The sequence below is a fragment of the Cydia pomonella genome, chromosome 13 (assembly GCF_033807575.1).
Source record: "Cydia pomonella isolate Wapato2018A chromosome 13, ilCydPomo1, whole genome shotgun sequence".
In the NCBI taxonomy this organism is placed as follows: domain Eukaryota; kingdom Metazoa; phylum Arthropoda; class Insecta; order Lepidoptera; family Tortricidae; genus Cydia; species Cydia pomonella.
Window position 1 is genome coordinate 3,212,569 of NC_084715.1, and position 27,354 is coordinate 3,239,922.

General features: G+C 36.5%; 2 protein-coding genes across 4 annotated transcripts in view; both read left to right on the plus strand.

Moving 5' to 3' along the window:
* The first annotated feature begins 970 nt into the window (after positions 1-970).
* LOC133523996 (alpha-amylase 2-like) lies at positions 971-8,538 on the plus strand. 2 transcript variants are annotated; one of them, XM_061859754.1, is made up of 9 exons: positions 971-1,891; positions 3,632-3,809; positions 4,549-4,700; positions 5,072-5,252; positions 5,901-6,016; positions 6,101-6,608; positions 6,919-7,119; positions 7,618-7,782; positions 8,468-8,538. In XM_061859754.1, the coding sequence occupies exons 2-9, from the start codon at positions 3,639-3,641 to the stop codon at positions 8,486-8,488; spliced, it is 1,515 nt and encodes a 504-aa protein (XP_061715738.1). In that variant the 5' UTR covers positions 971-1,891; positions 3,632-3,638; the 3' UTR covers positions 8,489-8,538. The 2 variants fall into 2 exon arrangements, with proteins under 2 accessions (XP_061715738.1, XP_061715737.1); XM_061859753.1 differs by lacking the exon at positions 971-1,891 and having other exon boundaries at positions 2,739-3,809.
* A 13,554-nt stretch (positions 8,539-22,092) lies between these two features.
* The window catches only part of LOC133523998 (fibronectin type III domain-containing protein 5), a 240,989-nt gene continuing 235,727 nt past the window's right edge, over positions 22,093-27,354 (plus strand). The window contains exon 1 of one of the 2 annotated variants that reach the window (XM_061859757.1): positions 22,093-22,683. The gene's annotated coding sequence lies outside the window, so the exon portion shown is untranslated. The remainder of the gene's footprint in view (positions 22,684-27,354) is intronic. The other variant, XM_061859756.1, reaches the window with a different exon arrangement.

The window sequence follows — 27,354 nt, forward strand, 5'->3', positions numbered from 1 at the left end:
AAAAAAAATCAATGTTGCTGCCTTGCTGGCGTGGGCGGAGCCTCAAAAATGTGCGATAAGGAAAAATGCAGCTCCGTTGAAAAATCCAACGTAAAAATCTCAGAAATCTAAGACTAGTCCCATGCGCGAGCATTTTTCAAGTTGCATAAGTTCTGTCACAAAGGTTTTGACTGATAACATGTAATACAAACCTTTTAAGAAAAAAAGTTTGCCATGAATTGGAAGCTTGTTTTATACTGATCGAATCGTAATATAATTCGTTTAAAATTTAGATCGCGTCTCAATTTACTACTTGTTTACTTTGGGATTGACGTTAGGCGCAAATACGCGGCTGGATTGTGAAAAATTATACTTTACCAAAGGAAGTAAAATCAGTGTCACATTAATAAAATAGGTACAATCGTTTATTTGTATGAACCTACTTTATTAGAACGTTATTTTATCACCTGCAATCAGTTTTTCGACAAGTCTGTACTCTAGCTACTTAATTCTTCAAACTTAGGGTATTTTACAGTATTAAGCAAATTTTTGACTGCCATCCTACGAGTACGTACGTTTGGTAAAACACGTACAGTTGCAGGTTGGCAATACCAATACAAATTAATTATATATTTTAAGGAAGACAAAAGATCCTTTTATTTTATGTAAGATTCGACCATGTAAACAAGAAAAATAAATAACTGGGGATCAAAATCACCTCGAACAGGTCGCGTATTTTTTGCATGCTTTTTATAACATTTTTCTGAATATTACATAGAATTGTGCAAAACTGAGACAGCAAATTAAGTTTAGTTATAATGTAAGTAATTCAGCATTAAATTAGCTATCAACCCATGTATATGAATAATAAATGATCGTATCCTAAAGCTTTTTTATCAGTCAAAACCTTTTTGACAGAACATATAACCTGAATAAGTATTAAGTGGTAATGCATAAGATTCTTTTTCATAAAAAATAAACAACTCGTACAAGATGGTGGAAAAAGAGGACCGAGGACTTTGCTCAGCAGCACACATATACATACACACAGTGTAACAAAAACTATAAATAATAAAATGACGCAGTAATTAGCTATATGTTCCAAGTACGCAAGTAGTAATATATCTAGAGCGAGGGAAAGACGGATGAGAAAGGTACCTATTGTATATTTATCGCTTGCTTGTACTGTCTGTCGCTGTACACATTGGGCCAACCTTGGGCAACTTAAGAGATGCAACGTATGTGTTGGGCGGAGCTTGCATTACCGTGATCTCATTCTATCGCCCAATAAAGAACGTATAAATATCAGTGGCGGATCGTTCAAAGAACTCGATTCGCACCGGCTTGTCTACTTTCAGCCCGTTGAGTACTTTCACGATTTAAGAGACATTAAGAGACTTTATACATCTCTAAGTAATAATATTACTTTAGTTTGCATCGATATTTTCGGTTAATTGTATTTATAATTTTTGCTTGTATGTAAATTCCATGTTGACGTGTAAAAGTGCCCTTGTGGCCTATTTTCTGAATAAATGTTGAGGTTAAAGATCACATGTCACATTAAATACGTTTTGACGACGCAATGCAACCCAACGCACCAGTTGAGTGTGGCCTGGGTCTTCGATGCAATCACCCACTAATCACCAATGCTGCAATGTACATGCGAAATGAAGTGAAAGTCGAGCCGAAAATTCGCGTCAATCACAAAGTCGATCTTTAAGGTCGTATTGAAACCAGTTGTTAAATTAGAATCGACCTCAGGACCCCATATTCAATTTGTAGATAAGATAAGATATACCGCCAAAATCCGTGATGATGCTATAGATTACTATATTTAAACATCCGATAAGCCATCCAGGAGGTAACAAACAAATACATAGATTAGTGTGAAACATACTGGGGCTACAAGCAGGTGTGTATTTGTTGAAAAAATATGACTATAATTGGAATCGAATATTTTTTTAGTACTAGGTATCAAAGTGTTCACTTTTAATGCATAATTTGTAGTAATTACAATTAAATAAAAAATTGATAACATGTCAATCCATACAAAAACAAATACTTATCTAAAAAACAAATATAACTTAATTCATTTAATAATTTACAACGCACATGTCAGAATTAAATAGATTCATTATTAGTTTTCATGATCCTATGATAATAATCTCGCGGAATATGGCTGTAGAATTGAAAATAAAATAATAAAATTGTTATGTTATTAATGATGAAATTGATAATTCAATGTATATATACCGTATTTTTTGACATTTAGATTTTATTCTAGAAAGGTTCTAGACTAGTATTTTTATACAATTTTGATGTTTGACGATCTTTTTGTGAAATTCTTATTATTAAGTTTACCATATCTATAATAGTTCAATGTTTTTTTTAGAACAATAATAACTGCATCAATAAATTGCTCTGATATTTAGATTAAGATGATATTTGTAAAATTTGACGATTTAAAAGTGCTTGTTGCTAGGCCTATTTGAATAAAGAATATTTTGACTTGACTTGACTTGAAAAACTCCCTGAGCCGCGTTCGTAGTATACCTACAATCTTCATTTGATTTGGTCCTGAGGTCCTACCGTGAACCACTTTCGGTGTGTTGCTTCCTTGTCATATTTACGTATGAATTTAAAAGTGCGACAGCGAGAAAACTCGTCGAACGTGGTTCACGGTAGGCCCTCTGATCTGACAATGTGGTCTTTGTCATATTGTAAGTTACATACTCAGGTAAACATATGTATTTGTGATGATGGCTAGATCAGTTCGTACGCTCTCATAATGCACTGTTTGTCCAAGCACGGATAGCAAAATACTCATTAGAATAAACACCACTATGCCAAGGGAACTAATTATTATTTCGTTGAGCTATTTGCAATGTTTTTAGGGTTCCATAGTCAACTAGAAACCTTTATAGTTTCGCCATCTCTGTCTGTCTTTCCGTTTGTCCGTGCTAGAAAGCTGCAATTTGGCATGGACAAACAAATCAATCATGCGGATAAAAACTAGAAAAAAAAAATTGTAGGGTGCCTCCCCTACACGTAAAGTGGGGGTGTTTTTTTTTCGCTTCAGCCCTATTGTATAGGATATCGTTGGATAGGTCTTAATGAATACGGGTTTTAAACAGCTATTTTTCCATAAAGTTAATATCTTCGGAAATAATCGATTCCAAGTAAAAACCAAGGCGTCCCCCCTTCTAACTTTTCAACCGTGGGTCCAAAAAATATGAAAAAATCGTCAAAGTGAAGTTTAGTAACAACTTTAAAAAAAACTATAGCGAACATGATCAGTTAGGCCGTTTCGAGTAATCGCAAAAAGTCTTCCCGTCTTACTACAAACAAAGATGTACAAAGCGCCGCGAAGGTACTCTCTTTTGCTGATTGTACATTATGCTTACTAATAGCCCCCGTTCAAGGCAGACTGTGACGGATGTGTAACTTCGAAACCTTATGTGGCCTGGTCTGACATGCTCTTGGCCGGTTTTTGTATTTCTCTTTACAATAAACCAATGCGGTGCTTCAAAAATGTTAATACTAGATTTAGAGTAGGGCGCCAAAAATCCAGTAAAAGAGGATATTGAAATTTGAAGTGGAGATGGAACTTGAAGAAATTCAAAAAATGAAAGAAACAATGTCAATGTCCTAGGTCCGCAATGTGTCGTATAGCCGTCCTTCTTCTGGGCCTAGGCCAGGCATTGGCCTACAAGAATCCGTACTATGCGGAAGGCCACTCCACTATGGTGCACCTATTCGAGTGGAAATGGGACGACATCGCTGATGAGTGCGAGCGGTTTCTCGGGCCGAAAGGATTCGGTGGTATTCAGGTAAGAAATCTTGGTAATAAGTTTTTTTTTTATGGTAGAGGAGGCAAACGAGCAGACGGATCACCTGATGGTAAGCGATTACCGCCGCCCATGCACACCTGCAACACCAGAGGGGCTGTAAGTGCGTTGCCGGCCTTTAAGATGGGATTATGCTCTTTTCTTGAAGGTTTGAAGGTCGTATCGGTCCGGAAATACCGGACCCGGTAGGACCGGTGATCCGGTTTTTTAATAAAGTTACGAGTACTTTTGAGAATAGTACCGTTACATAAATAAACTTTAGAAATAAACTAGTATGTAGTTTGTCGAACCGAAACCTCATACGCTTTGCTCGGGATCTAACTATTAGACTACAGGCTGATAGTTTTCATGCTCGATCTTAAAAAAATATTAATTCCCGCCAATTGTCATTAATAATATACACAAAGCATTGTCTAAAAACCGAACTTGATAAGTGCCCCCGCTAGTTGAACCTCAGACAAAGAGTAAAGTAATGACCTAAGATCGGTCGATTAATTCACAGAGGTTCGACGTAAATGTGGTGTAAAAGTGGTGGGTAGAGATCCGATGCAAAAAAATAAAAATGATAAAATAGGAGCTTTTTAAATTTTTTAATGTTGAATATCAATAATTATATTGTATTGTATTGACTACGATTTACCAAACGTTAAAGTTATTATTTTTACGTAGTATACATTACTCGTAATGAGGCACTTGTAAAATCATGGTGCAACTATTTCAGATTTCTCCGCCCAACGAAAATGTTATAATCTGGGCCCAAAACCGCCCGTGGTGGGAGCGCTACCAGCCAATTTCCTACAAATTAGTAACTCGATCGGGCGACGAGCAGCAATTCTCTGACATGGTCCGCCGGTGCAATAATGCTGGAGTAAGGTGAGTCATTTAACTTAAATGTAGTACACAGGTCGGAAAATTAGAGATTGTTGTTGGCCTAGTAGTTAAAACAGGACAGGGGTTCGAAGTTTTGAGCTTGTATTACTGAACAAAAATGCCATTAATACTAATTAGATCGATCTCTTAACATCGATATAATGTTAAATTTATGAGTGCCCACCATGAAGTATTAGGTAGGTATGTTTCTCCAACTTTTTTTTTACTTCCTCAGAGTCAAATAGATTGTACTCATGTATACTTAAAGGGTGTAATGTAGATTTTCTAATGGGCCAGCCACGACGGAGGCGATTTATTTAACTCTCAAAAATATTCAATAGGTAATCATAGATTGAACGTGTTTCTGGTTCCAGAATTTACGTAGATGCCGTCATCAACCATATGACAGGCGAACCTGCAGACAATGTGGGAACTGGTGGCAGTACTGCCAACTTCCAAGAGTGGTCGTACCCAGCGGTACCGTATTCTGCTCAGGACTTCAACTGGCCGCATTGTATCATTGATGGCTGGGATTATGGGTGTTGTGCTGATAGAGTAAGTATGCAGACATTGGTAAAAATTAAAATTTAATCGAGGTAATAACTATATCTTCTTTGTTTCCATAACGTAGGTTTTGCTATAGGAGTTTAGTAAAATTAATTTAGTATGGGGTAAACCCGTTAAAATAGAATATTCTTACGGTTGATTTTTTTAATACTACATCTTTGGCAAACAAGCATACGTCCTGCCTAATGGTAAGCAGTCTCCGTAGCCTATGTACGCCTGCAAATCCAGAGGAGTTACATGCACGTTGTCGACCCTCCCTCGACTCCGCACCCTCGGTGAACTCAAAAACACTACAACACTATGAAAACAACAACAACACTATGATTAGGGTCTAATGTTATTTGGCTGCGGTTTTCTGTAAGGTAGAGGTACTTTCCCAGTTGGGCTTTGTTCTAGATCTGGAATGATATCCGCTGTGCTGTGCCTTACCATACAAAGCAAGATGACATTCACAGTGCCCATACCTCTCTTTTGGACGAAGTTTAAGGACATACCCGGGTCCGATGGTAGTGTTGTTTTGCGCAATCTAAGGCGTGTAAACAATTAAAGGGATGAACAATTTCACAAGGGTCTGGCAAGCTACCAATAGCTCAGTGAGCACTTCATAATGATACAAAAAATAGTTTTACATTTTAGGTGCGGAATTGCGAGTTGGTGGGACTAAAAGATTTGAATCAGAAATCAGAACATGTGCGTCAAATGATACTTGATTTCATGAACAAACTTATCGATTTAGGCGTCGCTGGGTTCAGGTAAACTTTTATTTACAAGTCGAGTGCAATAAAATGATAGGCTTGCCTTCTAATTTAGCTTAATAAATCATTATTTTGCAACAGAATTGATGCAGCCAAACATATGTGGCCAGAAGACCTCCGCATCATCTACGACGGACTCCACAACTTAAATACAGATCACGGCTTTCCTCTAGGAGCTCGCCCTTACGTCTACCAAGAAGTCATTGATTTCGGAGGAGAAGCTATCTCGCGATACGAATATACCAGTTTAGCTGCTGTAACCGAGTTCAAGTTTGGACTTGAACTGAGCAGATTGTTCCTAGGGATAAACCAGCTGAGATGGTTGGATACCTGGGGTCCTGCTTGGGGCCTTCTTGATCATGAAGATTCGCTTGTTTTTGTTGATAACCATGATAACCAAAGAGGTCATGGAGGTGGCGGTGAGATCTTGACGTATAAGAGAGCTAAACAGTATAAGGGGGCTACTGCGTTCATGTTGGCTCACCCGTATGGGGAGCCGCAGCTAATGAGCAGTTTCGATTTTACTGATAGTGAAATTGGGCCACCTATGGACTCTGATGGAAATATTATTTCACCTGTCATTAATTCAGTAAGTATTTTTGTTTGTCTTTAACCCAAGAAAGTCGAGTAAGAGGAAAATTTTGTTTTTGGTGACAATACACATTTACGGAGTGATTAAAAATCTGTATCTGGAGTAGAATTTATAAAGGAATGTTAAATGATTCCACGGAATGAAAAATATCTACGAGAGTTCTTGTAAATAATGAAGAGGCATCCCGAAAGCCACTATGAAGACCAAAAAATCCCACGGAGACAATGGCCAAGAGTGTAATAATATTGTGTGTGGTAATAATATTGTTACTGAGAGAAAAGGCGGTAATATTTTGTGTATGTTTTAGGATGATACTTGCGGCAATGGCTGGGTGTGCGAGCACCGCTGGCGTGAGATGTATAACATGGTCGGGTTCAGGAACGTAGCTGCTGGAACCAGCGTCAATGGCTGGTGGGACAATGGTAGCAATCAGATTGCCTTCTGCCGCGGAAACCGGGCTTTCATTGCTTTCAACAACGATAGTTGGGATCTGAACCATATAATTCAGGTAAATAATTTATATCTATTTGAAGTGGCTACTGTTATTAAAAGATAATAAGTGGTCGAAAAATGATGCATACATTATATCAATATATACAATTATTATTGAGCAAAATTAAGTGTGAGCATTAAGTCAATAAATAAAAGCTTGGACTAATATTAAGCTTCTGGAAACTATCGTGAGTGTTGACTTCTGGTTAAAATGTGTAGTATTTCGGCTTTTCCGTGCGTGCGAATCTTCTGAATTCTACACCAGAAAATGTGACACAGCCAATAACTGTTGTGTCGCCAAAATGATTACTAGTTTCTAAGGTTATCAATTATAATAATTGTATGTCTGATAATTAATTTGATTTAATAATAAAAATAATAATAATTCAGCCTATATACGTCCCACTGCTGGGCACAGGCCTCCTCTCATGTGCAAGAGGGCACAGGAGGGGTGTGGAGGGGGGGGGGAGGGCTAGGAGGGGGGGGATTTGATTTAAAATAATAATTTCCGCAGACATGCTTGCCACCTGGCATATACTGCGACGTGATCTCCGGATCCAGAACAGAGGACAATCGCTGCTCGGGCAAACTCGTAGCCGTGGCCAGTGACGGCCGTGCGCATATCTATGTAGCCACGCACGAATTGGATATGATGCTGGCCATACATGTAGGCAATGAAGTGAGTAAACTAATTCCGTGCAATTTTTAGAGTTCCATACCTTAAAAGAAAATAAAAACCCTTATCGGAACACTAGTGCGTCTGTCTGTCCGTCTGTCACAGCCTATTTGCTCCGAAAGTGCTGGACCAATTAAGTTGAAATTTTGTACACAATCAATGTTTTGTATTATGTGATTTTGGTCAGTGGACCAATCTTTATGTATGTACTTATTTCTTTCTCTAGCCTTCTTGTAAGTCTTATACGACACTACGTTTACTTTTTCTTTCACTTGACGCATGTTTGACTTCCTCGGCTTCCCTTTCTTTTCTTAACTTTTCTCTTAGGAATTAGTTACATACTATCTTAGTTCTGTCTTAAAAGTATAGAAAATAAAAATAGAATAGACAACTTGAGACTGAAAAGTCTTTACCTGGTTAAAGGTTGACTCTGGCTAGAACAGTCTGGGTCCCAGCCGAGGCGTCCGACAATTCGTTTTCTATGACGGGTGATCGGTGATTCCGTGATGATTTCTATAGAAAACGAAATGTCAGACACCTGGCCAGGACCCAGATCATTCTAGCGTTAGTTATCCTTAAGGCAAAGTAAATAGGATGATTTTAGAAGTGTGTCTTAAAATTTTGTGTATTGCAGTGTAGCGTCTATCCTAGTGACCCGATGTTTTACTTGTTTTAATTTTTTTTTCAGTCACGCATATCCAACGAATAACCGAAAGCCGTGAGATCTCAATGTACCTAAATAAAACTTTTTTACTTTTATCTTTGTGTATTATTTCTCAAAGTATAGGATTGTCATAAGTAAAAATTTGATGTCCTGACAAAAGTCCGGACATCACCCTAAAAATCCAGACATTTCTTGGGCGGTTATTTCCAAACCAAATACCAAAACCTTTCGTGGATTACTAGCTCTAAATTCGCCGCCATAATTATGTTGTTGCTACAGCATAACCTTACCTTTCCTCTGCCCAACACCAAACGTGTGGGATGTGAAATGACTTGCCTCCTGAGATATTTATTTGCGCTACGACATGGGATTCTTCAAGAAGCGGGTATTTGGGGTTCTCAAGGGTCGGCGACGCTTAAGTGGCTCCTATGGTGTTGCTTATGTCCATGGGCGACGATGAACGCTTCCCATCAGGCGGCTCGTCTGCTCGTTTGCTGACTATCCTAACATAAAAAAAAAAACTTTTATGTAGCTTCTAGTGGTTTGTAGAAGTTTCTAAAAAACCCCGACAAACAGACAAACGTAACAATGGACCGAAAATTCTGAAAACTCAGGAAATCTTGACGTAAGGTATCTAAGTATCTTAGTAGGTATTTTTTCTTGGGTGAACATGAAGAGCACCATTCAAACTTCATAAACTAAAATTGAGATCAAATGGAGATTTAAAAAAAAAATGAATGCCACTATATTCGCTGTAAATTCCGTTTTAAAATTATCGGTGAATAAAATTTTAGTGTAATAATGAATGGCAAACATCACGATGGAACCAGATTTTCAATATTTCATCATAACAAACTGTAAAATGTCACGCCACGCGAATTGAGCAAGTTTCTAGATTAAACGTGATGACCAGAGGCTGATATATTGATGATAATAATAATAGCCAGTGCTATATGACTTGAAAAAAAAACTTGAAAGAGTATCGTTTGGATTAAAATTGTACCAGCATTACTGCTTTGCTGTAAATGTAAAAAAAAACTGGGCAACAACATTGATTATGACTAGGCATCGGAGTTTTTATTGCATGTTAAGACTAATAGCTAGTTATGGAGTGGACATTAGCAATAAAATTCAATTCATATTCATACTCAAATACTCATTCATCTTTTTTTTAACCCCCCCCCCCCCCAACCCTCGTTGACCTCTGGCAACCTTACTTACCGGCAGGAACACAACACTAAGTCGGGTCTAGAAGGGTCATCTATTTATTAAGTGATTTTAAGACGAGTTATATACTATAGGTACTTTAATTTTGTCTTTGAATATATATTAATTACAAATAAGAATAATACTATTTTTTGTATTGATTATATTACGAAATTACATTAAAAAAACAATATGTATATTAAAAGAGGTAAAAATAATATGAATGTAAATTAATCAATACATAAAAATGGTTATTATTTTTTATTAGTAATATTTATGTCCTAAAAGACAAAATTAAAGGATCGTTTAAAAACATTCTTGTACTCGTAAAATTAAAATCACTAATTAAATAAGTGAACGAGTATGAGTATGAATATGAGTTGAATTTTATTGCTAATGTCGACTCCATTAGTTCGCTATTAGCCTAACCATGCGATAAAAACTCGGATACCTAAATTTATGAGAGTTGCGACAGATTAAAAGATGAGATGTGTTGAGATGGTTTGTTGAGATAGATCGTGTCATTCACGACACGCATGCGTTGACTCTTATTGTGATGTTATTAAAGGTTAGATTTGCAAAGTATGTATTGTTTTATTCAACATAAACCAACGGCCAGATTCGAACTTTAAGATACGTCAAATATTAGGTGTAACTTCACTTCTTTTCAAAAATATGGCTTCAGTCCAGTGGGACTATTTCGCCAGTATTGGGAGCTTTGTACGGTTAATACAAGACACTGTACAGTGATTTAATTATCTACTTCTTCTTCATTTTTTTTATACTTCAAGCCAGTATCAAGTTATTATGAGCTTCAGATACGACTAACATTGTACGGTTAGTACAAGACAGTGTACGGTGATTAATCAACACTTGTACCGGTCGTCAAACAGTAATTTTTTGGCATAACAGCGGCTACTGGTTTTAGGGTTCCGTAGTAAACTAAGAACCCTTATAGTTGTATGTCTATCCAAGGCTTTGCTCCGTGATCGTTAGTGCTAGAAAGCTGCCATTTGGTAAGGATATATAAATCAATAAATCCGACAAAGTCGTACAATAAAATCTTCAATCTATTTATTCTAAAGGTCTTTGAAAACTAATAGGGGTCTTCAACAGACATTTTTTGATAAAGTGGGACTATTTCGCCAGTATCAAGGTCTTAAGAGCTTTAAATATGACTAAAATTGTACGGTTAGTACAAGACAGTGAACGGTGATTGTATTAGCTCTTGTAAAGCGATAGCTGGACTTAGTACGTGGACTACCGGCCGTTGACTCCAAAATGGTGTTTAAACGCGTTTCAAGATTAATTCTGCTTTCACTGCACACTACCACATTAGTTTACTGTATAATAAGCTATCGATATTACACTTTAAACAATATTAATGAGCAAAAAACAAAGTAATTAATCACGAGGCGCGACCATCAAGATGGCGTTCGAACCGGAAGTCATTAGGTCTAAATACGATATGGATCAAATGTGTCAATGACAAAAGTAACGTTTCTTCAAACAATAATGTCACTTTTGACACTCACATGTCCGATCCATATCGTATCTAGACCTAATGTTTAACGTATCTTTAAGTTCGAATCCGGCCGCAAATTCGTTTTCAATGAAAACACCGCTTCCAAAACCGAACCAACACAAATGTGGGAGGAAATAATGGAATTTATTATGAAATCCGATATCACAGGAAACACATGTACTAACACTCTAACCATAAATAGATCTTATATCCTTGTAATAAAGGTTATAAAAGGTCATTTAACAATATCAACGACGGTAGTGTTGCCTTGACCTAACGTATTGGGTTTTTCTTGGTAGCGGCTAATTACAGTAGGTTTAATTCGATGATATGAAAGGAATAAGTGATATCGATTGGGTAATAGTAAATTATTGGCATCCTTAACCTTTTAATGGTATAGGTAGTCTGGGACAGAAATAAGGTGTATTATATCCAAGATGGCGGCGGTCTGTCGAGGTCCCCAAATGTCAAATGATGTGAACATTTAAAAAAAAAACTTCAAGCGCGAGTTCGTTTTACTCGCGCACCGAGGGTTCCATACAAGCTTTGAATTATCTCGTTTAACTATAAAGGCGAAAGACTTTTGATCAGAAGCAGTTACATGTTGACATGCTAATTATTATTCTGGTCTATTTTATTTTGAATCTGACATGTTAATTTATTAATTATTTTTATATTCATTATTTCAATTAATGTTATTTTACATATAATCGTGATTTCATTATTTAAAGTATTATGTCGATATTATCACTTATTTATTATTTATATTATGTTTGGATTTGATTTTAATGTACGGTTACGTCTGAAAATATGAATACGAAAAAAATGACAAAAATATGTATTGCTCATTTGTCAATGTATTGCATTACACACGACTTTATTGCTCATATATTAGTGTATTAGTACATTACGATACAAGTGCGAAAAATAGGAAATTCGAAACGAGTGGCGATAAATTAAAACACGACCGAAGGGAGTGTTTTAAATCGACACGAGTTGCGAATTACCTATTCGCACATGTATCGTACAACGTTTTACAGTACATATGGCCCTTTAAATGTTCGACACAGTAACATAATATGCTACTTCTCGCACTAGTGCTATAAAGTAGCCCCATATGTACTGTAATAGTACATTACGATACAAGTGCGAAATATAGGAAATTCGAAACGAGTGGCGATAAATTAAAACACGACCGAAGGGAGTGTTTTAAATCGACACGAGTTGCGAATTACCTATTCGCACATGTATCGTACAACGTTTTACAGTACATATGGCCCTTTAAATGTTCGACACAGTAACGTAATATGCTACTTCTCGCACTAGTGCTATAAAGTATGTCCTGTAAAAATATTTTTGTCACTTTTTTCGTATCGATATTTTCAGACGTGACTGTACTTACTTACTAACTCGTTATAGCTAGACAGAATTTTGGAAGTTCTAATTTTTTTTTAATACTGAGGTTTATAATTTGATTTGACTAATTTCCGACTAATAGCCGTTTGAAAAATTACATATTACACAATTTTCAATCGTGGCTGAATGCCGGATAGGTCTGTGCCTTCAATGCCTAACCTGTCAAAAATGACAATATGGCGGACGAATGTTAGAAATGTCACCGTATTTAGGAATGATTTCGTTTAAAATTTAGTTTTTTCCTCACAAGTGTTATGAAAAACATTGTGTGCGCTTCGAGCTTAAAATTAACACTTGTTCGAAAATTCTTGTTTACCACACTTAACCTTCTTCTTAGTCGTATATTCTTGTCAGAGTAGTCGTGGCCATTGCGGTCGTTGTACGGCTTTTTTCGCTGTTTCCCGCCATGCTTCTCTATTTATTGCCTGCCGCGCGCACAGATTCAGAGGTGACCCGGTGAGAGCTTTCACTTGGTCGGTCCATCGCATTGAGGGCCGCAATCTGGGTCTTGTGGCATCCACTCTACCGTGAACAACCAGCCTCTCCATCGCGTCGTCTTCCCTGCGCGTAACGTGGCCGTAGTAGCTAAGGATGCGAGAGTGAACGATTGCCGAAAGTCTTTGTCACACTTAATACACTATGTATTACTATTATATTATGAGGCAATCATACAGAAATTTCCCTTAGTCTCGCAGTAAGCTTAATACTTGGACATATATCTAAGGACGAGCCTAACGGTCACTAATAATGGCGCTAGTTCAGTGGTGTCAATCACGAATTCGAGCCAAACGTGCAGTCTAACGCAACTAGTTGCGACCAATCGTGCGCTTGATGCGAACTCATCAACCAATCGCGTTGTGGCGTTAGACTGCACGATTGGCTCGAATTCCTGCGCGTGACACCGCTGTACTGGGCCCATTCTCATTGCTCGTAAGGCCCGTCCTTAGATATATATATATATATGTTGTTATTAGCATAGATATAGCTGTTGGTTCTCCATGTAAATAAAAAAAAATAAAAAAAATGTCTTGTCTTGTTGTCTTAAGACAAATTTGGTAACACCCTTGGAGTATCCACCGTCAACATTCCTGACTCTTGATAGTAGTGACCTATGTAGATCTCAACTTGTAACTGCTTTCAGACTTCGCTCCGGGCACATACCACTCAATAATTTTTAATGAGAAAAGTCCAGTCACCGGAATGTTCTGAGTGTGGTAAATTAGAAGATGTCTTTCATAACATGATGGAGTGTGTTCGGAACGAGGACAGAAGGAATGATCTTTTGCTCCAAGGCATTAATATTAAGGAGTTGGACGGCTGTAACAGGATTTTAGCTTTCCCTCAATCAAGGGAGGCTAGAGCTCTGTTCAGTATGGTGATGGTGGGCATCCGACGACGAAAATAATGATCCGTTTAGCTTTTAAATGTTTTAGTGCAAGAACACTTCTCGATGTGTACTATTGAGCGGCATCGTCTTTTAGACTAAGCTCGTTAAATAAAGATAAAACAAATGATTTGCTGTTTTACGTCAGAACCAAACTCAAAAATGGAAAGACGACGTCAACGGAAACCTTCGTCCAAGGGCTGAAATATTCAATTTTTGTTTACGCTTCACGTAACGTGTTCGTTGACATAGACACGGCCTCGTCCCATTTACACCGATCTAATGTGAAATGCTACCAACATTTAACTTGTGTAATGAACTTAGGTTGTTTAGGAGCTAAGAATGTATGTGCGCTGTGCGTTACTGAACGGCAAGTAAGCGCACGGATGATTAATTTTGCATGGTGTTTAGTTTGCTTCTAGCTTCGTTGTGGGTATAACCTATTTGAATGGGTCAGCAGTTTCATATGAGCAAATTGAAATGTACGAGTAGGTTTGTTGCCTTACATATAAGTGTAATATTACAATACAATACAATACAAATACTCATTATTGCACACCTCAATACAGAAACAGTACAAATAATACAACACATAAAGAAGAGGTAAAATACAGGCGGTCTTATCGCTAAAAAGCGTTCTTCCAGACAGCATTTAGGTAGCGGAATTAATAAAAAAAAATGTTATGTCAGTAGGTGTTCCAGATGCAATAAAAGAAGATATTAATAGCTGTAGGTACAGTCAAGGTATTAAATATAGACCCGGACAAAGTGCCAAAAATATATACACACTACCTTAATGCATAGGTAATAAGGTCGTGTATACATATTTTTGGCACTTTTTTCGTGTCGATATTTCATACCTTGACTGTACAATAAAATTGATGTTGACCGTTAGGTGGATATACATTAGATAGATTTTGATAGTATATGCACGCCAAATACCAGGAGTTGTTTTGTTTTTCTGTGATTTGTCTTTTTTTGCTATTTCTTTCGTTTTTTCAAAACTGTGATATGTCACATATATACAAATACTCGTACGCACGCAGCTTAGAAATAATAACATACTTAAGTATACGTTAAAATAGGCGTAGCTATCTGTAAGTTTAAATGCAGTTATCTGTACAATTTGTATTAATATATGATTATAGAAACTAGTATAACGAAACCTGGATCCTGAACGCAGGGTCGTGATTTACTGTACGTTTAAGTTTATACCATAAACATTTTTCATTTTTCGTATGTTGCACCGAACTCTCTGTCATTGCCGAAATTGAAAATTGGATAAAATCAACCTATGTCGCCGTGACCCCGGTGGCCGAGTGGCCCAGGCACCTGCCGCGATAGCAGAGGACGCTGGTTCGATTCCAGCCTGGGGCACTGGAGGCCTTGGTCACTTTTTCTTAGTATATGGCATTTATTTCAGTTTATAATTCATGTAGTAGTGTTTCTGCTTGAAAAAAAAAAACAAAATATTTTCTGAAAATAATTTAATTTGTTCTAATATACTTCTAATAGGTATTGGACGTTTCATAGTTTTATACTACGTCGGTGGCAAACAAGCATACGGCCTGCCTGATGGTAAGCAGTCTCCGTAGCCTATGTACACCTGCAACTTCAGAGGAGTTACATGCGCGTTGCCGACCCTAACCCCACCCCCCTCGTTGAGCTCTGGCAACCTTACTCACCGGCAGGAACACAACACTATGAGTAGGGTCAAGTAGGGGTAGGGGTAGGGGTATGAGTAGGGGTAGTTTGATGTAGTTGACGTTGGTTAGTCCATCTAAACACTAATATTTACGTAACAATGTTTTGTTAACGCCAATCAGGCACATGACTCAAAAAACCGCAGCTCAAAACGCATATTAATAGAAGAGAATAACGTTTACACCAGTCACTCAATAAAGCTATGTTTACACGGGCGTCGGTCTGTTTGCGATAATGTACAATTTACCGCTGCAACTGGATCAGTGTTTATTTTCCGCGCCATTTTGTTGATTGAGGAAGACGGATTTCATAGTATTTGCGATACGCTGTTTGAAAACAGGTTGTGAACACTGAAACTGTGAAATTGAAAGAAAGGCTTCTTTCTCTTTAAATCAACCGGACAAGTGCGAGTCGGACTTGCACACAAGGGTTCTGTACAAAATTAACTTATTTCTTTTTTTTACAATGTAGTGTAAGACAATATTACTTGCCAAATTTCATAGTTCCAGGTCAACGGAAAGTACCTATAAATATTCCCTTGAGAGTGTCGAAATATACGTTTTTTGCGACATAAACAAACAGTTCTATATCTTTTTTAACTTTCGCTAATGTCAAAAGTGTAAAAAGTGTTTGTACGAGAGGATGACGTTGTTTGGAATTTACAAATAGCCACGATGGATTTACGGGTTTTAACTAAAGAATGCCTTTCAAGACTAATTTTTCATTAGCTGCTTAATTCTACGTTAGTTGACTGCATAATACCTATTTCACTTTAAACAACATTAATGATCAAATAACAAAAAAAAAACTTGAGCCGAGTTCGTGTTTCTGAAGTTCCAGAAAATCCAAAATAAAGTTTTATTTTGAAAAGGCTGACAGAGTGACATTTGCTTCGAATGTTCGCCATAAAACATAAAGGTCCGTCCGTTAGAATTGGTTTAAACAAATTTCAGCTCGAACAAGGCTACTTAAAGTCAGTGAGCAAAATCACATTTTCCTTCCAAATATATCCTCATTTCTGAGGTGAAAAGTCTTGTGTACTATACGAGATCAAAGTTATTTACATCTCGTGTGCTTTGGAGTACCTTGCTACGCTCGATATTCTGAATTAGATTCACTCGCTACGCCCGTGAATCTTTTATAGAATCTTCCGCTTGCACTACGGGACTCAAAATAAGCACTCCAAGAAATATCAAACTTTGCTCTCTTGTTGTATAAATAACTATTTCCCTTCTACCCCGTTGTTTTTGGAGCTCTAGAATATTTGAAGATTGTATTTTACGGTTTATGCTGTACGTTGTCAGTATCTGAATAACGGAATCGTTTTATTCATACATATTATATTTAAGAAGCGCTGGTGACTCAGCGGTAAGAGCGTGTGACTTGCAATCCGGAGGTCGCGGGTTCAAACCCCGGCTCGTATCAATGAGTTTTTCGGAACTTATGTACGAAATATCATTTGATATTTACCAGTCGCTTTTCGGTGAAGGAAAACATCGTGAGGAAACCGGACTTATCCCATTAAGGCCTAGTTTACCCTCTGGGTTGGAAGGGCAGATGGCAGTCGCTTTCGTAAAAATTAGTGCCTACGCTAAATCTGGGGATTAGTTGTCAAGCGGACCCCAGGCTCCCATGAGCCGTGGCAAAATGCCGGGACAACGCGAGGAAGAAGAAGAAGATATTATATTTAATTATCCATTATGATACAATAAATAGAAAATACAGTAAGTATTCTGACATTCATGAAACTGACTTTCTCCATAAATTAATCCTGCCCCTATGAACATTTTCGTCTCACTAGTGGACAGCGATCAATTTACAATTTAATGTAATTGCAATATAAATTACACTGTCTCATTTATGTTGCAAGGCGGGTCCGCAGACCACCGACCCCCATTTGTTAGAAGAGCAACAGAGGTGAGTCCTATACTTAATAAGTAATAGCTATTAATCTTGGTGCAAGTTTATTAATTTAGTTTTGACCATCAAGGACGACAACTCTCAACGCATGCATCAAGGCATGTAAACAATATTGTTTTTAGTATACACGGTGCTACATGAGGAAACCGAAAGATTTTGACAGTGTATTACTGATCCAATTTAGAGACTAAAATGTCATATAAACTTTTCTGGATTTCGCCTAGTTTCAGAGTTAATACCAATGTAAAAAAATCTTATCGTAACTTAGTGCAAAACGCCTTTTTGATCGCGATGATGCCATTATGGGGCGTAGTCTAAATATCCTTATTGATAGATGTCAAAAAGTGACAAGTAACCTTTGCAAGAACTAGTTTTTACAAAAAAAAAATCGTAATAAAATTATTTTCAGTGCCAGTTTTACCATAACATTAACTTTTTATGTACAAAAGTACAAATACGTTCAAAACATGAAAAAAAAAAAACATAATTTTAATTTGTCGAATTTTACTGAAACTCATATAACATTTTTTCCATTCTTTTGGCCTCAGAAGTACGTGGTTAAAATGTTGCGGGTTCCTCGTGAGCACCGTGTATACTAAATATCCTGTATTTAGTATATACTAAAAAACTTAAACTTAAATTTAAATTAGCAGATAGGTCAAATCTCATGCTTAGAAAAAAAAATGGCTACTTTTTTTCCACATTTACGCATGTTTTTCGTAAATTACTAATTGTTTTATGCGTAAATGTAAAATAAAATTGAAAAATCATTTTCTTTACGCATTTTTACTATTTTTCAATAATGCTATGATATGATACAAATCGATGGATTTATTAAGCGACTATGATTGGTGGTGGCTGATAAAAAGAATGGATTAATCTTCAATGTTATTTTGTCATTATTTTTAAAAACTTGCTGGTCCAGGCATTTTTTTAAATTAGTTACTCAGTTTTAGTCTTCACAACAATTTATTTAGCTAGACTAACTTATGTTAATTATAAGAAGTAATGTTTTGAAAAGAACTGTCCCGCCGAGTTTCTTGCCGGTCCATATTGGGATACCCTCCTACAATTGAGGGGGGATTTAAATCTTCTCGGGTCAGAGGTGTAGGGTTAGAGCCGGTTTAGCTTTATTTGACGTTCATAAGCATTGTAATATGCCTACTAGAATAATAAACTATCTTTATCTAGTTAGTTCCAGCATAGATGAAACTGACGATGTAACCTGAAAGAAGAATTGGTAAAAGTAAATACAAAAATTCTGTTAGTATTTTCTGTTTATTGCTCGTTGTATTATTCTTGTAGCGCCTAGGGAGTTGGGTTTTGTCTTGTAAACATTATTTTATTGTTTGCTCTAAGTATTTATTAGGTAGGTTTTGTTAGGTATTTAATGTTTCTGATTCGTTATTATGTATTTTTTGGCAAAGACACACAGTATCGGAAAGCCGTGTCTTATATTATAACATTTTTCTTGTTGGTCGTCTATATACCTAATCGAGTTCATAAATATGTATAAATTTTTTCACCTTATTGCAATTGATTAAGATGAAGAAATGTATACATATTTATGAACTCAACTAGGTATATAGACGACCAACAAGAAAAATGTTATAATATAAGACACGGCTTTCCAATACTGTGTGTCTTTGCCAAAAATACTTTTAATAAAACTAAACTGTACTAAATATAAACTGTACTTTTAATATAGCCAGTATAGGTTGTAAACTGGGCGAATAAGAATTGGTCTTCTAGTCTGGTGTTACATCTCTAACGCTGTATGGGAGCCCAAATGTGGGGTCAGTGGTCAACGAAAGTCTTAGAGCATGCTTAGAGTTGCCATAGGTACTTCAGCATTTCCCCTGACTGTCGGAATTTTTTGTCCTTTTTCAGGATTGCGGCACTTGACGTGTCTAACGGCCCGATTCGAAGAATGAAATACGATAACGATAAGTTCTGGTTTAGATAAGTTCTCATTTAGATATCGTTTGTATGTCGTATAATTGACAGAAACAGCTCGATTCGGGCAACCAATGTCACTTTGACGTTAGAAATATCGTAGACAGATGTTATTGGGATCACAGCGGAATCGAAATAAACGTCAATTTTGACATGTTGTTTAGTTATCGATCTTTTAAAGATCTTTCCAAGATCTTAAACGTGTCTTAACAATTCTTCGGATAGGGCCGTATCTATAAGTAGTAGTGTCTCTGTAAGTTGTAGAACTCACGATTAGCTGAAAAAAATAAAAATACTTATTTCGTTGAGTCATCACAGTGAGTACAATGGTACCCTTTGTACTATAAGGTTTTCTTTTGTGCAATAAAGATTAAATAAATAAATAAATAAATGGTCTTAACTGCCATAGACCATACTAACACTTAATTTCTTTAAGCTCCACCATTTTGAACATTTTCCAAAAAACTAGACTACAGAAAAATTCTATGTAACTACCGAACCTACTCACAAAATTTCACGAGAATCTGTTATGAAATGCAACCTGCAGAGGAGAACACCCGGACATAAAAACGCTTTTGCACAAACTGAAAAGGAGATCTTTACTAATGCTTGGATACCTAGAAATCAATTAAAGGAGTTGGGCAGATGAATGGAAAGGTTGAGGTTGAAGGATGATGGTGGCGAGTTATGGGACTAGTAGCTCAAGGGTTTTGGAAGAAGGAACTTATTTTTGGTGAAATGTCAGGATCAGGGTGATGTCTGGACTTTTGTCAAGGTATTCCATGTTTTCATAAGGCAACCCTACATACTCCATACTCTTGAATCAGGTATCAAAAGCTGCCAAAGTAATTAATAATCTCGCACATTGCTCCATTTCTAAAGCTTGTAGTATTTTCAGATTAACATTTTGTCAAAAGTAAGACGCTGCTAGTTTTGAATTCTTGAGCAAAAAGTAATCCATTGTTTCCATTTTATTGTCTGCGAGCCCGTTGTTCTTCTTTAGAGAGACATTTTTTGCTCCTAAAATGCACTGAAATATTGAATTTAAGTAGCTACGAAAAATATGTGATAATGCGAGATGACAGGCACGTGTAAATAAGAAATCCTGCTTTCTCTAAGTATGTTTATCTTGAAAACTAAATAAACAAACACACGGTGAACAAAAATACGATGACAATACATTTTTTCTGATGCATCAGATGCATGTTGTTCATAATTTTACCAAATTTACCAATTTTTCTTTTCGTTCTCTTATTTTTATTCTCCCAAAAAATGTGACGGAGTGTAGCTTTTTGTATGGGTGATTTTAAGTTTTTAATTTTTCTCAAGGCTCATCATCGTCATCGTCTCCAAGCCGCTTTCAGCCACATCAACTGATTTCTACCGCTGAGAGTGTCGCTGGTGCGCTCTCAGGTGACTGACGTAGCCAATCTTAGCAGCGAATGTGCGGCCACACTCGCTGCTGACCTGCAAACCCCTCCGACGTAATTATATGTTATGGCCATAGGTGGTCTGGCCTTTAGCTCGTCACCCTTTTATTTGATAGAAGCCACCAATACACGCGTGACAGAGTGGTCAGATACAAGACAATGAAAAGCTTTTTGACCCAACCGTGTTTGTGTATCAAGATAAAGGGTTGTAATTTTAATACAAGAAAAAAGTCCTAAAAATATTTGTCAAACATTATTTTTGGCCACCCTGTAATGCACAGGAAGAAAATTCTTGTATTAGTATTATTTAATTAGTGGTGTGAACATAACGATGATCACACCACGATAACTAAAGACCATCTATTTTACAGTCATGTCAAATTTATTTATTAGTTATAAGCGCATATTACATAATAGTGAATGCACCTTTTACAAACTAAATCCACAATATAGCAACTGTTTTTGGACCGGGTACGTCCTTAAACTACGTCCAAAAGAGAGGTATGGGCATTGTGAATATCATCTCGCTTTGTGTGGTAGGGCACAGTACAGCGGATGTCATTCCAGATCTAGAGCAGAGCCCAACTGGGGAAGTACCTCCACCTTACGGAAAACCGCAGCCAAATAACACTAGACCCTACTCATAGTGTTGTGTTCCTGTCAGTGAGTAAGGTTGCCAGAGCTCAGGTTGAAGGGGGAGGGGGGGGGGTTTGGGTCGGCAACGCGCATGTAACTCCTCTGGAGTTATTTACTCACCCCTACCCATCTCTAATACCTACTAACGGATAAAAAAAACGCCAAAAGTATCTATCAGCTCGTAATTCTTTTCTAAATAGACATATATCGCATTAAAACGTATCTGTTACAGTATAAGTATAATGTTTCTAAACTTAGGGCCTGTTTCACCATGTCCAAGTAAAGTATCAGATAGTTAATTAACAAATAAATTAACTGCCAGATAAAACTTAGCACTTTATCTACCGTGAAACGCCAACAATTACTTTGTTTGCTAGATAAGTGGCAAGTAGCTTATCCAGGACTTTACTTGGACGTTGTGAAACAGACTTTTAAAGACATATTTATTTTGGTTAAGCTATTTGGCAGGTATATTTGACGCATAGTCTGATCTGCTATTAATGAACCTGGCGATAGATTCATATACATCGCTAATAAAATATATTTTCCACATAATGTAGGTCTACATTAGTAAATCGAGGTAGTAAAACCTTCTGTAAACTAAAGCTCCAGACTATTGTTTCATCAGTTCACTTACGATTACCTGAATCGTGTATAACGTATAACTGACCAATTTTAGCCCGTAACCAGTTGCAATAAGGTTGAAGAGTGTTCAGTTAATTGTGTCGACGAGACAAGTAGAATCGCCTCACTTGTTCAGGCAATTTCAGTCTCTCGCTGTGTGTCGTGGCGAGCGCGCGTCGCCCTCCCTTCCCCCGCGTCGTGAATAATTTAAAACCCGACCGATATTCTTAAGGTTACAGCCTATTTCCACACGAAAATCTATTATATTAAAAAATTGTACTTTAATTAACTTGTGTTTGTGTAGTGGAAACTTATGGGCATCTAAATGTGTGTGAGCGTGCGTCGTTCGCCTGTCGATTCGGTGTGTTAAGTAAGTTTTTTGAAGTGATCGCGAGTGGTGTCTTGTGGGTGAGCACCCTGCTATTTACTCTGTGGAAAGGTGAGTTAGTTTTAAACGGCTTGGCTGTTTGTGAACGTTACAGGTGGAGGAATCATTAATTATTATTGTAATGAGAGGGTAACGATTTTCGTTAACTTATCGTTTCACCAGATGCAAATTGATTCTACGAAGTCTATTTATTTAGTTAGGATCTTTGCTGTTGTCTATTTATTATTGAAGTACCTAATGTAAATCGATAAATTATTTATATTTTTTATGCTGTATGTAACTTATTTTTAACTGAAAGCATCTATATGTCCAATATAGATTAAGGAAGTCCATCGAAATGTGACAATACAATGAATATTGTTGAACTATTTGTTTTACTATCAGTAAAATGGATTTCCGACTCAAAATGTCAAGAAAAGTACTATTACAGCGTGTTGTAATAATAACACAATAGGAAACCGTTTTATATCCAGAAAAAACTTTGAGTTTCACGTAGGAGTCTGCTTACATTTTGTAAGGAAAAAAACTATATTAAAATTTTGTAATCACCTTATATTACGTTCATAAGTTCTTATGGACTAGGATGGCAATCAAATACAAAAAACGGGCAAGTGCGAGTCGGACTCGCGCATGAAGGGTTCCGTACCATTATTTATAAAAACGGCAAAAAAATATGTTTGTTGTATGGGAGCCCCACTTAAATATTTATTTTATTCTGTTTTTAGTATTTGTTGTTATAGCGGCAACAGAAATACATCTGTGAAAATTCCAATTGTCTAGCTATCACGGTTCATGAGATACAGCCTGGTGATAGACGGACGGACGGACGGCCAGCGAAGTCTCAGTAATAGGGTTCCGTTTGACCCTTTGGGTACGGAACCCTAAAAAACAAATAAACAAAAACCTTAGGTAACTATAATAATCGAGTTCATTATAAGACAGTAAAAGTAGAATATAATAGATTAAATATCGTTTATTCGTGGCAAAGTTTCAAACAACAAATAGGCAAACGAAATACCGATAAAAAGCAAAAAAAAACAAACGAACGTCACATTTTAACATAACGTTACATGACACATTTTTAGCCATGAAACAGTCACAACTCAGCATGGTGCTAGCCTGGCTGGGCTAACGCTGGTCTTCCGTCGGGGCCATGAGTGAGTGAAGCACACACTCCGTTTCAAAGAAATAAAAGACAAAACAATCAAACACACTAGACGGAAATAAATATCAGATCACAATGAATTTATAATATAAGTACCTAGTAGTATACCTTGTATTAAAATCACGCGTAATTTAGTATCAAGCTATCGACTAATGCTTTATTAATATTTTCTATGTTCGTTCCCTGTAAGATACAGGGAACGAACATAGAAAATGGACCAGTAATACTGTTCCTTACCCTCGATATTCAAACAGAATCTTGTAGGGTTGCTGCGAATCCGCATAAGGAGTTAATTCGGAATATAATATATTTAGATTAATTTCGTGTAATTGAAGACTACGAGGCATCCAAGGTAGCAACAGTTAATCTTGTTCTAATCGAAGTAAACGTAAATAATGTTTTAAACTTTCACGATTTTTACTCGTTAGTTACCAAAATGGGACTTAACGGTTTAAATTAAGAGGCTGTCAATACCAAAAGCGCGCACACTGTCTATTTGTATCGGAGTAAATGAGATAGCACTGTCGCATGTTACTGGGCCTGGGCAAGGGAATAATAAGAAAAATATTTAAATAAAAAAAAGTGCATTTTTAGTGTAATATTTTACTCAACAGCGGTTTAGATATAAATGTTTTGAAATTGTGATTTTAATTGCAGACCCATAAGTCAAAACAATAAAGACATAGAACCGTTTAATTGTGATTTTAAGACCAATCTTTGCAATTATTTTCTATCGAGCCGATTTCGTTCAATCATGTATAGAGTACAACCACGGTCTTTGAAATATAATTAATATGAACATATATTTTTCTTACTTGACTAAAACAAATAATCTTTCTTAAAAAACTGTTTAAGTAACATCAATTTCAAGGACATTGGGTGTTGACAGCCTCTTAACGGCCACGTGACTTCGGTCGAAATTGTCATCCGTTTAACATTTGTAATTTTAGCAACACCCCTGACCTCTCTTTTACTTTGATAAAAATACTGATTTTTCAAATGTTAAATGCTGCACAGTTTTGATGAAACTACCTATTGAAAGAAATGGAAAGAGAGATGTTAAGTCAAAGAAAATAAATGTGCCAGATCGATTGCTAGCTGAAAAAGACAGCGCTGTACTTCCTGCACCTTAGTATGTTTTCTGGTCACTTTATCAAAGGTAAATTTAATGACACCATAAGTTATCGCATGTTGTAAGGAGCCGCACATCACCTAAGACTGCGTTTCCCCTAGATATGTGCGAGAACGCGTAGCGTGTGATGTGTTTGTTAAGAGCCAATAGAATCACTACACGCTGAGCGAGGAAAACAAATGAAGTTAATGGTTCTTAACAAACACATCTCCCGCTTCTCTTCCTCGCACATTTCTGCACATTGTGAAAATGCAGCCTTACGCTATCAAGTTCGAAGCGCGAATGTGTATAACACTTGAGATGTTATACAATCAATGAATTTTTGTTTTTACGGATCTTTGATACATGACCTAAATGAAAATTCATTATATAGATTAACGAAGAGCATACATATTTTATTAATTTGGGCGTCATCAGTTTTTCTGAGAACTTTAAAAATGGATGCGACTGAATAAATCAATATCAAACACCAGGGTTCAGGGTTTTCATCTCTTAAGTTTAAACAACAAAAAAACATTATTTTATTGATTTATCAAAAATTCTGTAACAAAATTGTTTTTTTTTTGTAGTGTTTAAATAGTCAAAATACCACAAAAATAACTAAATAATTAGTTTCACTTCCGCCGTATCATTAATTCATATACAGGATTCCTATACATACTTAAAATAAACCTTTACAGTACATATGGGGCTACTTTATAGCACTAGTGCGAAAAGTAGCATATTACGTTACTGTGTCGAACATTTAAAGGGCCATATGTACTGTAAAACGTTGTACGATACATGTGCGAATAGGTAATTCGCAACTCGTGTCGATTTAAAACACTCCCTTCGGTCGTGTTTTAATTTATCGCCACTCGTTTCGAATTTCCTATTTTTCGCACTTGTATCGTAATGTACTATTATATTTACCTACATAGATACACTATTTTCCAACACCCAACTTTAAAAAAATAAACCGTCATAGATAAACAAAGAAAGCCAATAAATCAAAATGTTCTCACGTAATTGGTAAGCCAATAATATTCCCAATCGTGACACAATAACTCTTACCCGAGGCCGATTCTAATTCAACAGTTGGAAATGATCGGATCTTGTTTTGATACAGCCTTAAGAGGAAAGAATAGCTTTGCGATCTTAGCGAAATAACGGTACTTTATCTATGAATTTTCATTTCGGGAGAAAATGTTTTCCAATAACTAAATCTTAACAAATCACTGATTTTGATGTCGATCGCTTCAGCGTAATATGTTCTAGGTTTCGCTTTAAAAAGTTTTTTTTTTGTATTGCAAATTTTGAAAAAAAAAAGGAAACCTATAACACATTCAGTGCCGATGACCCGATAGTCGGGTTCTCTGTTCGTAGTCGCTGTTTTTTTATATACGGGATTTTGCATGTTATCGCCTACGCTCGTAGCGCGTAGCGCGCGCCGGCACTGAGTGTGACTTAGTTTTTCATTGTGTTAATAACATACTAAAAAATAATGTAGAATGGAAAATATTTTGAAGTGGACAAACGTTTTCTCTTGTTGTATGGACGATCACGTAACGATCCTTTTTAACGGAGTATGTTTTTATTACAAAGCAATTTTGACAAACTTTTCTTTGAATTGCATTTCGTAAACACCGCTGATTGGTGTTTGACTAATACGGTCATAATTACATATCAAAATGGGATAAAAACCATGTTATATTGTTACAACACAATCGGCCTCCTTGTTAACACCACAATGCTCTCGCTAAATTATTTATTGCCGAGATATTTTCAGCGCGTATTACGCCATTGTCTTGGTAAACTTTTATGCAGGTATACGTATAGGTGTAGGTATTGTTAGACATGCTAGTTACTAGCATGAAAGCATGCTACTATTGAGCGAATGCTACCTACAAGCATGTATGTTTAGAACGTGCTACTTTTCAGCATGCTTTTTATTGACACGTAGCAAATGTAAACAATTCATAAGTATGCTCATATTAAGAGCATATGTCCCTTACGAGCCTGCTGCTGTCCTTATGAGCATCTGTACCTTATAGGTAAGTATTTATCCGATTTGGAGAAATTATTAAGAGATAGCTTTTGTTCTTAGGAACCACGTGACCGATTTTATAGATGAGAAAAACAGCATACACACTTTTCAAAACACGTTATATGTGCCAAAAAAATGGTTAAAATGTGTAATATAAACTGTTTGTACCCAGTTATATTATTGCGCAACATCAACAGTCATTTACTTTTAATTTTAAGAAAAATGCGATTGAGATTTTCCAAGCCGCAGCGGATCATTTTTATATACAATATAAGAATATATATTTTATTGTACGCATGAAAAGCTATTCTTTTGTAGTTTTTGTTTTTCTCTAAATACTGCCCCATTTGAATAAGACACAGAGTTAGTTTATTGGATTGAAGCATATAACCTACCGAC